This window comes from Pararge aegeria, chromosome 5, assembly GCF_905163445.1.
Source record: "Pararge aegeria chromosome 5, ilParAegt1.1, whole genome shotgun sequence".
Lineage (NCBI taxonomy): Eukaryota > Metazoa > Arthropoda > Insecta > Lepidoptera > Nymphalidae > Pararge > Pararge aegeria.
In genome coordinates this window covers 8,385,036-8,398,580 of record NC_053184.1, presented here as the reverse complement: position 1 = coordinate 8,398,580, position 13,545 = coordinate 8,385,036, and the positions used below count along the sequence as shown (strand labels likewise).

At 34.8% G+C, this 13,545-nt stretch overlaps 1 protein-coding gene across 2 annotated transcripts; it reads left to right on the top strand.

Moving 5' to 3' along the window:
- The first annotated feature begins 7,429 nt into the window (after positions 1 to 7,429).
- Positions 7,430 to 11,974, top strand: LOC120623793. Of its 2 annotated transcripts, XR_005658733.1 has the most exons (7): positions 7,430 to 7,501; positions 8,822 to 8,887; positions 9,546 to 9,608; positions 9,972 to 10,028; positions 10,515 to 10,589; positions 11,136 to 11,207; positions 11,785 to 11,974. XR_005658733.1 is itself a non-coding variant. In XM_039890035.1 (6 exons), the coding sequence occupies exons 1-6, from the start codon at positions 7,456 to 7,458 to the stop codon at positions 11,144 to 11,146; spliced, it is 318 nt and encodes a 105-aa protein (XP_039745969.1). In that variant the 5' UTR covers positions 7,430 to 7,455; the 3' UTR covers positions 11,147 to 11,974. The 2 variants fall into 2 exon arrangements, 1 of the variants encoding a protein (XP_039745969.1); XM_039890035.1 differs by having other exon boundaries at positions 11,136 to 11,974.
- The last annotated feature ends 1,571 nt before the right edge of the window (positions 11,975 to 13,545 follow it).

Here is a 13,545-nt window from a genome sequence, read left to right as displayed (position 1 = left end):
AATAAACTTATATTACCGCTGCAATCTAATTATTGCAATATGAAATGAATGCCCGTTTTCACTTACGACGAACAATGCAATAGCTTAGTAAGTAGTCAAGAATGACTTTGTTAATTCAAGAATGACTTTGTTAATTTCATTAGAATATACTTGTATTTTGACTTAACGGCTTATTTCCATTTCATTAGATGATATTTACTATCGATACTATAATTTATATAATTTTTCGTCCAAATTGTAGTTGTAATTTCTTTTGTAATGTTTTCCCTTTATGTTTTTATTTCATATAATATGATCGTAAGTTGCACACCAAATTAATAGTAATACACTGTTTCAACAACAAAAGCTAAATTTGTAACATCTGATTATCTACGTGTATTTATGCAATAAATCTAATTATTATTATTATTATTATTTACACTTAATCTAAGGAAATTCCTAGGCATAGATTAGCATATCTTAATATATATAAATCTCCTGTCACGATGTTTGTCCGCGATGGACTCCTAAACTACTTAACCGATTTTAAATTAAATTGGCACACCGTGAGCAGTCTGCTCCAACTTAAGAGATAGGATAGCTTAGATCTTTAATTATAGTCGCAATTTTATTTTATTGCAAATTGTTTGTCTATAATTAATTGACAGTCACATGTTATATATACATGTTATATACTTCTATACTCATTTAAGGCTTAGCAATACTGAATACTTTAAAAACAAAGTCTAACGCAGACGAAGTCGCGGGCAACAGCTAGTGTTATATATATATTTGATTTGTGTATATTAGTTTATGTATTAGTATTTAGATATTCGTATGTATTTATTTTATATTTTGTACCACCTGCAGTTACTTCTCCTCCTTTTTTTTCCTAATTCTAAGGTTGCCTGGCAGAGAACGCTACTAAGCGATAAGGCCGCCTTTTGTATCCTAATTTTTAAGTTTATTTTTTTCTTGTATAGTTCTTAATGTGGTATACAAATAAAGAGTTATAATAATAATAATAACTTTTCAACAATAGTTATCAGCTAGAGTTCAGTTATGAGTTGATGAACCGCTTTTTTTCTATAGACATTTAGGCGTTTCCTAGGTTTAGGTAAAACGGGTATTAGACCATTATCAATCTATTATCGACCTACTATGGGCAAGGGTCTCTTTCCATAGTGCGAAGGGTTTAAGCCGTAGAGTTAACATGCCTGTTAGAACATGATGGAGATCTCTCAGGCACTCTCTCCATGTATTTTTCCATCATTTTTGACGAACTCCGGCGCAGCGTTGAACGCTATGGTTTTAAGTTGGAGGTCCCGGGTTCGATCCCGGCGGGATAATTTGGTAATTCATAATTTCAAAATTGTCTTTGGTCTAGTCTGGCTTCGGTTTCGGCTTCGGATTTCCGTGATAGCCTAGTGGTTAACGCTTCGGTTTCCCTTTAGGCGAGGCCGAGTTTAATACCCGGCACGCCCCAGCAGGGTTAGCACAGGCAGGAGACAAAAATTATTCCCCTGATTATATTCCATGACAGGGGATATATTAGCGTGTCCACCAGCTAAAGCACGGGAGCATAGAATAGGAGAATTTTACCCCAGTTTATTACAACAGACATATTATTTGGATTTTATTGCTACTTGTGCGCTAGTGCTCTGAGAGTTGATAAAGCTGTGGGAGAAGATAAATTTGTATCCTTTCCCCGGGGATATAATTGTCTCCTGCCCATGCTAGCCGTACTGATGACGTCACATTAAATGGAAAAAGGCGCCTTATGTAAAACAAAAAGTCATGAAATGAAAATTAATTTAATGACTACCTTTATAACATACATTAATACTGCAAACGAAACTGCGAGCGAAAGTGAACAATATAATAGATTATCAATAGCCTACAGCCTCTAGTCCGATAGTTTATGTGGGTGAAACCGCAGGGAAATAATTCTAAAACCACGCCTCAAATGTACGCCACTCGTGTCCAAACAACATAATACAATAATACATTCTGGGCTCTAGTTTTTGTCATTTATCGACCACTTTGCATTAACAGACTTGGGGCCCTATGGCAAGCGATCATAAGCGGCCCTATGACCGCTTACTACTGTTAGAATGTAATGTAGGTAAGGGTAGATTGCATACGACTTGACTTTGGGACAAGGGCATAACATTTGTAAATTGTATGGCACTTCATTCCTTAATTCAGAAGGGTTCAGAACGATGGACAGACCGGCAGACGAAATCAAGGGAAATCTTAACACCGTTAAACTCTAAGACCTCGAATATTTATTCTATTTTAGTCAATAACAAATATAATAGGTAGTTATACCTACGTATAAACCTCCGAAAAAAGGTGGTAATTTAACAATATTTCAATAAAATTCCATTGTTCGAATCGTGTGCGTATATTTGTACAGCCGGTGTAATGAATAAACAAATAAGACAGCTTTTAATTTATTAAAGAATTAATAAATAATTTGAATACATTCTCAGTATTTCTTAGTCTAACATCGTCAGTATACAGATCGGGTTCAAATTTAATTAAAAATGAATAAATTAATTTGTGTGCTACTCGTTGTGATTTCCATAATAGGTGGACTATCTGTAAGTTTTTAAACATATTATTTAAAAAATAATCTATATCAATTAAACTAAATATTATTTTTTATAGAATGCGCAGCCTGCCGATATGGGTATGTACCTAGCGAATTTATTAAATCTAATTAAGCTTAAGAAATGTATTATGCTATTTATTTAACTGTACTCAATTGATACTAAGCGCTGGAAAGCATTATTATTAATATTGAAAATAAACACTTAACAATTTAGAAAGTTAAAATAATACACAAGTATCTACTCAGTTGGAACTAAGGTTACATTAGCTGATACCTAGGTTCTGTGTTTACCTGTTAACATTTATGGTGTGGTGGTGTTTATAAAAGTACTGGCAAGGGGGCGTTCATAAAATACGTGAGATGTTTAAGGGGGGGAGAGGGTCAAGTCAAATCTCATCTAATCTTACGTTGTGCAGAGGGGGGGGTTTATACTATTTTGGTCCATTAGTCTTTTTAAAATAACAATCCGACGCGTTAACGTAGGAAACCCACATTTTGAAAAATCTCACGTGAGATTTTGAGTAAAATCTATCGACATTTCACCAGGGGGGAGGGAGGTAAAGAAAATTTTAAAAAACACCTCGCTTAATTTATGGACGCCCTCTAACGTACCAGATTGTAAGACCTTATTCTGCTTCTTACATATATTTAAGATAGCTAAAAGCTCGTACCCAAAAAATGCTAAATTTATAATGAAAACAATTAATAATGAACATAATTATTATGTTACTAGCCGTTTCCAGCCCGCTTCGCTGGGCGAATTGAAAAAGGAAATAAATTACATTTTATGTTTCATTTTTATTTATTTTTTTCATATTTTTATTATTTTTTTATTTTTTTATTTTTGTATGAACATAAATAGGCCCCGCGGATAGAACTGTAAGCATCGATATTGTTTAGCCTTACTCAAATTCCAAATTCCATCGATTTAGCCTGTATCTTTCATCCAGGTGATTTTTCTCACTAATATTCATTGTAACTTTCAATGTGCAATCATTATAACATTTCCGTGCCTTTCTTCCAAAAATTAATAATAATTGACATGAAGAAAAAAATTTTAAATGAGCATTGAAAGTTTAAGTTAAAGTCATTGCAAGTCTCATATGTGAAGTTGAAATCTGTCTAGGTTCAAGTGCGACGAATTTTCTGTTAACTAAAATTTTCTCCGTGACATCAATTTTTTATAGAAAATTAATTGTGCATGTTTTTTATGAATTCTATTGGAATAAGTAACTAAATTTCTTTTCCACATCTCATGTGCTTGGAAAATGCATTCATTTTAATCTGTTACATTTCCGCGATCCCGCAATAAAATAATTCGTCGGTTATGTAGTCTGCAAAAGTAAAATGAATGTAAAATTCTTAGTCCGTTGATTGGATAGCTACATGTAAAGTTAAGTTTTTGAAACCTCTCAATGACTTTTTCTCCGCTGCCAAAAAGACGATTGTTGTAAGGAAATACACGAATATCCCTACATACACGAAGATCCCCACCAAATTTGGAGTCTGTAGAAGTTACAGGTTAGAAATAAAAAATTCCTGTCGGAAGTAGACTTTATTGAAATCCATTTTGAGATGTTCTTTATGTGAATAATAAAAGATTCCCACCATATTTAGAATTTTTAGAAGCTATATTTCGAAATTGAAATTTTTTATTGTTAACACCCACCCCCGCGAACCTTATTGGAGGTGATTCATTGTAAAATCCGCTCGAAATTCATTCATCAATTCATTCAATCATTTTTATATTACATATAGAACACTCTCACTAAATTTGGAGTCTATAGGAGCTATCGCTTGGAAATTGAAAATTTTCATTGTTAACGCCCCCGCAATCTTCTTTGGGGTGGGATATCGTAAAATTTGTTCATAAATCATTTTTACATCACTTTTAGAAAATTCCTACAAAATTTGGAGCTTGTAGGAGCTTTAGCTGGAAAATTAAAAATATTAATTGTTAATACCCACCCCCGCAACCCCCTGTGGGGTGAGCTATCGTAAAATTCGTTCATAGCCTATTTCTACACCTCTTACAGAAGATTCCTACCAAGTTTTTAAACTATAGCTTCTATAGACTTCATCTATAGAAGCTATAGTTTAAAAACGGGAATTGTTCATTGTTAACGCCCCCGCAATCCCCTTTGGGGAATGAATTTCTTAAAATCTATTCATAGCTGACCTCTACATAGCAAAAGTAATATTCCTACCAAGTTTCACGTTTCTAAGTCTTATGGTTCCCGAGATTTCGTGGTGAGTGACTATATAGGTGGGAATTCTTCGATTATCATCGCAATTTTTAACTTTTTATCGGGCTTTTTTAAAAATTTCTTACATACAAAACTTTCTCCTGACAATTCTGAAGATAAAAAAAAAGCCCAATTGGTCCAGCCGTTCTCCACTACCGTGAGTAGATTCTTAGCTGAATGTAAAAGAACATTATCCGTTCAGTAAACTCCGTTGAAATCCATGAAAACAAAAGAATCAAGAGAAAACGTTTTTATTAGCGGGATAAATGTTCATAAAAGTAAAACAGCAATAAAAAAATGAAGGAACGTTAGAATTCGAAAAATAAATAGCCATAAACCATCTAGGAAAAATTTCGCATCGAATGGTGGTAGTTTAATGTCGATACGATCAGTGGTTTAAGCGTGATTGAGCCTCAAAGGAACACCATTTTCATTATATATATATAGATTCCTGCAACTGTTTACAAACAGCCAGACTGATATAGGGCCTAGCCAACAAAAATACTTTTTACGAAAAGTCCTTCAGTCAATTTGCATTGCACTCTTTTTGCACCTACATTTCTAAATTCATTATTAAAACTAATTTGAATTTTATAAATGAATTGTCTGGGTATGGTCGGCTGTTAGATTTAAGTTTGAAGTCTTATTTTAGGTGTAATAAACTCTTTGTTTTAATTCAAATAAAAACGTTTAGATCCCGCTAAAATAGCTGCCACCGTCGCTTCAGGTGCCACAGATGCTATAACAAAAGGATTGAATACAACAAAGAGTGAGTACTTACCTATACATCAAAATAAATGCTTCTGCAGCCCATGTGGTATCACAATCATCATCAACAGCCAATGTTCATCCACTACTCGATATAAACCTTTTTCAAGCAGCGCCAACTGTTGTCTTATGTGAAGGGAAGATTGGATGGGACCTGGACTTACCTTCTTTGGGCAATTCTATGATATATAATAAAAACTAAGCTTAATTTGCTATAATCCGTGAAAACCAGGCAAATCTGCACGGTGCTATTAAAAGGTAGTTAGCTATTAAATTAAATATCATACTTATAATCCTCCAGAAACGTTACCCAGATGCTTTTCTGGGATAATAAGAATCCTATGTCAGGGTCCAAGCTATATAACACATGATTGCCATCAACATCAACGAACATTGAGATTGGTGTAGTTTTTTATAGTAATTTTTGACGGACAATTCACAGGGCAAGGAACTCGAATTGAGATGTAGGTGTTAAACCTCATGTGCCTTTATCTTATCTTTATCTATCTATATCTCTCTCTATCTTATCTTATATCACGTATTATTACACCGGCCGTTATGCACTTCACACTAGCCTATGCACTTGTACACTAGTCACGGCTAGCATAGGCAGGAGACAATTATCTCCCCGGGGAAAGAAAGTGAAAGAATACAAATTTACCTTCTTCCACAGCTTTATCAACTCTCAGAGCACTGGCGCACAAGTGGAAATCATCATCATCATCATCATCACATCAACCGATAGACGTCCACTGCTGGACATAGGTCTTTTGTAGGGAGTTCCAAGTTCCACGGTTCTGAGCCGCTTGAATCCAGCGGCTACCTGCGACGCGCTTAATGTCGTCTGTCCACCTTGTTGGGGGTCGACCAACGCTGCGCTTACCAGTACGGGGCTGCCATTCCAGCACCTTGGGACCCATCAACGTCCATCCTTTCTCCGAACTATGTGCCCGGCCCATTGCCACTTAAGCTTCGCGACTCGTTGAGCTATGTCGGTAACTTTGGTTCTTCTACGAATCTCCACATTTCTGATTCGATCGCGTAGAGATACTCCGAGTGGAAATAATATCCAAATAATATATGTGTAATAGTAAACTTCTCCTATTCCATGTTCCAGTGTTCTAGCAGGTGGGCACGTTAATTGTATCCCTTGTCAGGGGCTATAATTTTTGTTTCCTACCTGTGCTAGCCCTACAGACCGGAACACAGCAATGCATTCTAGAAATAAGCAATAAGTAGTACTTTCCCGGACTAGCTGTCACAGAATGTTCTAATATAACTTAGTCTGGCTAACTACACTTTTTTTTTCTCGTGAGGAAATCTTCACGGATACCACCGCGCCACGGGGAAGCACGGTGATTATGTCGGACTCCTACCGACAAAAACCCCAGTGTTCGTACCAGTCGCCTGGTGGCTGGGCCACGGGAACGCTTTCGCACACATCCGCGAAGCCTAGCTAGGTTGAGCCGAACATAAGATATATAGTTACGAATGGATTGCCTGGCAGAGATCGCTTTTTAGCTATAAGGTCGCCCATTGTACCTTGTATTGTGTTATAATTATTGTTCTTTTGTTTATAATTTGATTCTGCTAGGTGTACAATAGAGTGTACTTATTTTCATTTCATTTAATATTTCTTTCTTTGTACTTTGTAAATATTAAAGGTTATTTATTAGTCTCTGGATTTCCTCACTTAACAATATAGCTTTTAAATAGGTTTTATTTTAATCTCTCGCCAATTACACTTGTTAATTTGTTCATGGGATACGTGTGTTCTTAACAGGTATCATGCCAATAAACCCGGCTGATGTGGCAACTAAAGCAGCAGGTCTCATACCTTTGTTGATGGCAGCCTGTCAGAGTTTTATGAGCAAAATTATAGGCATATTTAGTAAGTATACCTACATACTTTGCTATTCTGAATCCGATTATTATTTCCAGGACCCAGGTAATCTGAAAAGAGGTTGTTACACTAATACTCGGTGTAGAGAAATGGTTATCATTGCTGGCATTAATTTTTGAATCTACCAATGCGTAAGTTAATATACTTTACGTTTATTGACGACCCATTGGCGCAGTTTGCAGCGACCCTGCTTTCTGAGTCAAAGGCCGTGGTTTCGATGTTTGTGTGATGAACATGAATGTTTTTCAGTGTCTGGGTGTTTATCTGTATATTATAAGTATTTTATGTATATTATTCATAAAAATATTCATCAGTCATCGTAGTACCCATAACACAAGCTACCTACGCTTACTTTGGGACTAGATGGCGATGTGTTTATGGTCGTAGTATATATATTTATTATTATTTATTTATTTATTTATATACTATGTTCAAACACATTTATGACAGTGAGGTTACTAAAAAAATGATGAATTTCTTAATGACACGTAAATTATTGATGCTAGAAAATAGAATATCTTGCCGGCTTCTTCTCGGCAGAATCTGCCTTCCGAACCGGTGGTAGAGTAAATACGAACAGACAGACTTGACGTGCGAAAAGTGTTTATATACGTGAAATAAATTAATTTTGAATTTAACACAAATTTTGAATTGAAAGTTCGTATAGGTATTTCATTTTTGCATGTTACCTGAAAAAAAAATTGTTAGCCCGATTTGCCTTCTGATCACATTTAAACGTGTATGTCAAAGCGTGTGAACATGTATAAGGTCACCATGGTCTTTCTAGGACACAAATTTTCAATTGTGTTCATTTTGAGTTATTTTAATATTGGTTGCATATAGATTATCTAAATAAGTAAATAGGTCTTTGGATTTGCTTACTTTGGGAACTTACTAATCTTTATAGATACATGATTTTTTTGTATAATCATTAATAATAATTCTAAAAGAATAAAGTAATACACAAATAAAATAAAAATTATTTTAGAGTGTGTTAGTAGCACGCGAAGGCGCGCGATGCGAATTTATTTGTAAAATATACTGCGGGAAAGAATGATACCATAATACTTATGCAAAAACATGCAATACCAAGAAGTTCTTAACTACTATGGTAGGTTTACAACTACAAATTATTTAAAAAAAAATACCTAGTTATTAAAAAAACACAAAGCTTCAGGTAAAGTAACGAACCGTAGGGTTAAATTGTATTCTTTTCTATATCCTATACCTAAGTAGTAATACTTTGTATTTTACGTACCTACTTAGGTACTTTGGGTAACGTTTATAATAATGTGAACATTTTTTTAGCCACAACTACTGCGGGAAAACTTCCTGGCATGGATGTAACATCCGATTTGATGAAAACAAGTGGAGGTAAATAAATATCTTAATATATATAAATCTCCTGTCACGATGTTTGTCCGCGATGGACTCCTAAACTACTTAACCGATTTTAAATTAAATTAGCACACCGTGAAATGTCTGGTCCAACTTAAGAGATAGGATAGCTTAGATCTTTAATTATAGTCGCAATTTTATTTTATTGCAATTAATTAATTGACAGTCGCATGTTATATATACTACTACACTTATTTAAGGCTTAGCGATACTGAATACTTTAAAAACAAAATAAAACGCAGACAAAGTCGCGGGCAACAGCTAGTATATTATAATTATTGTTTCTCTACTCTTGTATCGCAAAATTCGAATTTTGAACTTCAGAACTTTTTTGACATACCTACATCATAAACACAATACTTAAATTGAAAAATAGAATTACAAACTTATAAAACTGTTGTAATGAGATAGTAACATATTAAATCAATGGTTGTTGTATGTACCTAATAGTTATGTTTGTAGATGGGCTCATGCATTCGATTTTCGAATATTTCAACTATTTAAAATCATAAGCCACAGACATCAGTGCACTATTCAATTTCGAACATCTGATACTTATAATGACATAAGTAGTACCTATACCTGCTAGAAAAGTTTTAACATTTCCGAACATTTCTAACAATTTTTTTTTCAGAAATTATAGCTAAGCCGATTGAAATCGGCCAAGGCATTGTGAAAGGCGCACTGAAAGTTCTGAGTAAGTTAAACAACTTTATCCAGGTTAATTATTATAACTCTATTTTTATAACCTGTCTTACAGTTTAAATTACTTTTAGTCCCTATACTTACTTCAAATGTGAAAAAGAAATATTCAAAAATAATTAAAAAACACTTTATTACCAACAAAAAGCGCTGAGCACTGCGGTTTTAAGTTGGAGGACCCAGAAAATAACTATTATTATCTACTGTTTCTTTTTTTTAAATTTATTTGACATCTTGAGACAGGTAAGATAAAGTGGACTTGGTCTGTCATGCTTATTGACTATATTACTAGCTTGTTTGTTTTTTGAAGTTACACAAAATTATGTTGCTTAAATTTAATCGATAAAAATTGTTTTAGGTCCACCTTCAGATAGCCCAGCTAAGGCACCGACCGCAACTAAAGATACATCTGGTGGTATGTAATAAGTTAAAAAAAAAAATGAGTGATATATTCTTTAGACTTTGTGGCTCGACCGTGGAAGTAGCACCACCATGCCTTTGCACTTTTCCGGTCTGAATGGCCCGTGTAATTACAGGCACATGTTTAACACCTACGCCTCATGTTCATGGATACTTGTAGGCAATTTGTAGGTCGTGTTTTTTATATGCCCTACGAATTGTAGCTCTTTAGCTCAAGAGCCACAATTCGACAATTATTACTATAAAAAAAGCTTAAAACGCATTTATCTCATTTAATCGATACTTTAAAACCCGACCAAAATGTCTTCTAGTGGTGGTACCTACCTGAGTACTTCGCACTAGATCTAAACCGTTATTTTCTTTCTTTTCAGCTAATTATTAAAACTGTGGGATTGGTTGGGACAGTTTTAACATGTCAAATCTTCTGTTTTATTTTCCAAGGTTCGAATTGACACTAAAATTTTTCATTTCCAATTTTTAGGTGCTAAACCCGATATTGTCGGTTCTGTGGAAAACATAGGACAAAATGTTGTTGGCAGCGTTTTTAAAGCTTTCGGTAAGTGACTATTAATATATAGCATTACTTTAGCTAGACATTAATGAATAAACCACCCAAGTCATGACTAACGCTCCCTTTACCTTCTACCTTTGCCTATTTAGGGCTGAATTGACTCTGAGTTTTTGGCGCATATCATCATCATCATCACCATCACTTCAAGCGATTGAAGACCACTGCTGGACATAGGTCTTTTGTGGAGAGTTCCAAAATCCACGGTCCTGGGCCGCTTGTTTCCAGCGGCTCCCAGAGACTCGTTTGATGTCGTCTGTCTACCTCGTTGGGGGCCGACCAACGCTGCGTTTACCTGTGCGGGGTCGTTCCAACACCTTGGAACCCCAACGTCCATCGGTGTCTCCTGCATTTCGCGCAAATAGATATATATAATGACACAGTTGAATTTCTTGAAACTTTCTTGGAACTGCTATCTTCTCAATCCATCATCTCAGAATCTGAGTCAGAAACAGGGGTTTTTAAAGAAGTTTCACGCCACGGCTAACCACTATTTTTTTATTTTTATGTATTACCAACAAAATCTTTTTGCAGGTCTATTCTAAAAGGCAGCGCAGAAGAACATTGATGTCTTCGCATAATATAAGTTTTATTTTACTTCTGTAGGTAATAATTTATTGTTCACTTCAATATGATAGGTATTTATTTACCAGATTATTAAAAAAGTTTGGTGAAAACCAACTTTTGATCGTGTCAACCTTTACTTAAAACTATATAAAACTACACTATGCGTTCAGATGCACTGTGAGATTTTAATGATAGGAGATCAAATATTGTTATTTATAGCAAAATTTTGACTATGAAATTCGTTATTTGGCGTGCGCTGAGAAACTATTGTTGATAAATAAAAGTTATGTACCATATGATCAAAGTACTCATTAGTACCCAGAAACAAAACTCGGGAAAACTAACGGTTCCCGCGGGATTTGTGAAATACCGATATAAACGCGGACGAAGTCGAGGGCATCAGCTAATAATAGATGTTATATTATGCACTTCGATTCTATTTCTTTCTATACCTAAATACATTAGTGCTTGTCAGTATTCACACCCATGCCTAGAAAATGCCTATTCACTCTTTATATGAAGGATATTTATTCAGAAAATTTAAATTCAAAATTCGTTTATTTCAAGTAGGTATGCCTATTAGCACTTTTGATACATAAAGTAAGTCTGTTTCTAGTGACTCTACCAATGGTTCGGAAAGCAGATTCTACATAGCAGTAGGTACGTTGGTTTTTTGTAGTGTTTGAAAACTATGTGATTATGATTTTTAGCATAAAAACACGCTTTAAAATGTTGTATGTCTTTAATTACGTTCATCTATTAGAAACTTTTTTTTTTTCATTAATAAATGGCCATTAACATTTGTAGCCAGTATTAATTTCTTTACAACCCATTATCGGCACACTACAGGGCTCTTCTCTCACAATGAGCAGGGTTTTGGCCGTAGCCCACCATGCTGGCCAAGTGCGGATTGGTAGAATTCACACGCCTTTGAGATATTTTGGTGAAGACTCAGGCGCATATACAGGTTTCGTAACGGTGGTTTCCATCACTGTTAATACAATTTATATTAAATTGTACTCGTTGAGCCGCGGTAAGAACTCGGTCCAGCCCGAAAGGGTGGCCGAAGTGTTAACCAGGCTAGGCTAGGCTAGCTGTACTGCGAAAGTAAGTAAGCCAAACTATTCAAACCACTTTTACAATAGCTCAAAAACAAGATAACTCATAAATACGAGACATATGGCGAGTTAACAAACAACAGTTTTAACACTAAAACTAATTTGTTCAGTTGTGCAAACAAGTCAAACTTGTTTTATATTTATACAAAGGTACTTAACAACTATGATGCAAACCTACCTAAAATATGTTTATTTTTAAGCACATACTTATAAAGAACCACTGGAATCTACTATCACGTTAGTAACAACATCAAATCACAACATTATTCTTATTAAAAGCCAAATTTTGTACCATCTTGTCAATATTATATTCTCCGTTTCCATAACTAAAATTGTCTACAAAAATTACATCCAAATAGTAATAATGTGAATATTGATTAATTAATAAAATACCTATGTATTCCTTCTTTATTTTCAGTATTAAAATTATGAAGGTAGATATTTTACTAAACATCGACTATATTTTAATATCTACATGAATTAAAATCGGTAAATAACTAAAGGTCTATTTATGAAAATTAAGTTTAATGCTATACTCTGCGAACAGCAGCAGAATATGTATGGTGTAATGTTAAACTTAACAATTATTCATTGTAAAGTCGACATCTCCTGAGGATGCTCCGATTTCGGAGCGAAACGTGCGTAGAGGGTACATTGCCGAGGATCTGTTTGGTGTACACGGATTGAAGTAATTATAAATAACACCATACAGATTCTGCTGCTGTTCGCGGAGTATAGCAAATTAAGCTTAATTTTCATAACATATTATGGATTTCTGCAAAGTAACGCCTGCTTCTATCCAATAGAGGTCTATTTGAATAAGGGACCTGTAAGTAATATGTTTGCCCTATAAGGGATTAACGATTTAGCTGGCTCTTAGCACGGAAAATTCTAATTCTGCATATATTAAGTGCATAGTGCAGCATACCATACAAAATATCATGGTAAGCCGTACTACCTATGGCTATTAAACGTAGCACCTAAGTGTACTAGTTCAAAACGAAGCTGCTTATTCTACCAAGCCCCTACAAGCCCGAACCAAGACTAGTTTCGCTATACAGTAGAAGGGGACAGCGGGAATCTCGTTAATCCATTCATACGCGTCGCTAATTAGATGACAAGCATTTGGCTACCTTAAGTCTTACTTAATAATCAGCGCTCAGTTTAAAACTCGAAAGACAAACGTCCATTTTGTATATTAAATGTACCTATCTGTTCTTCTTAATTCTAGCAATACATTTTTTAATAAGTCCAATTGT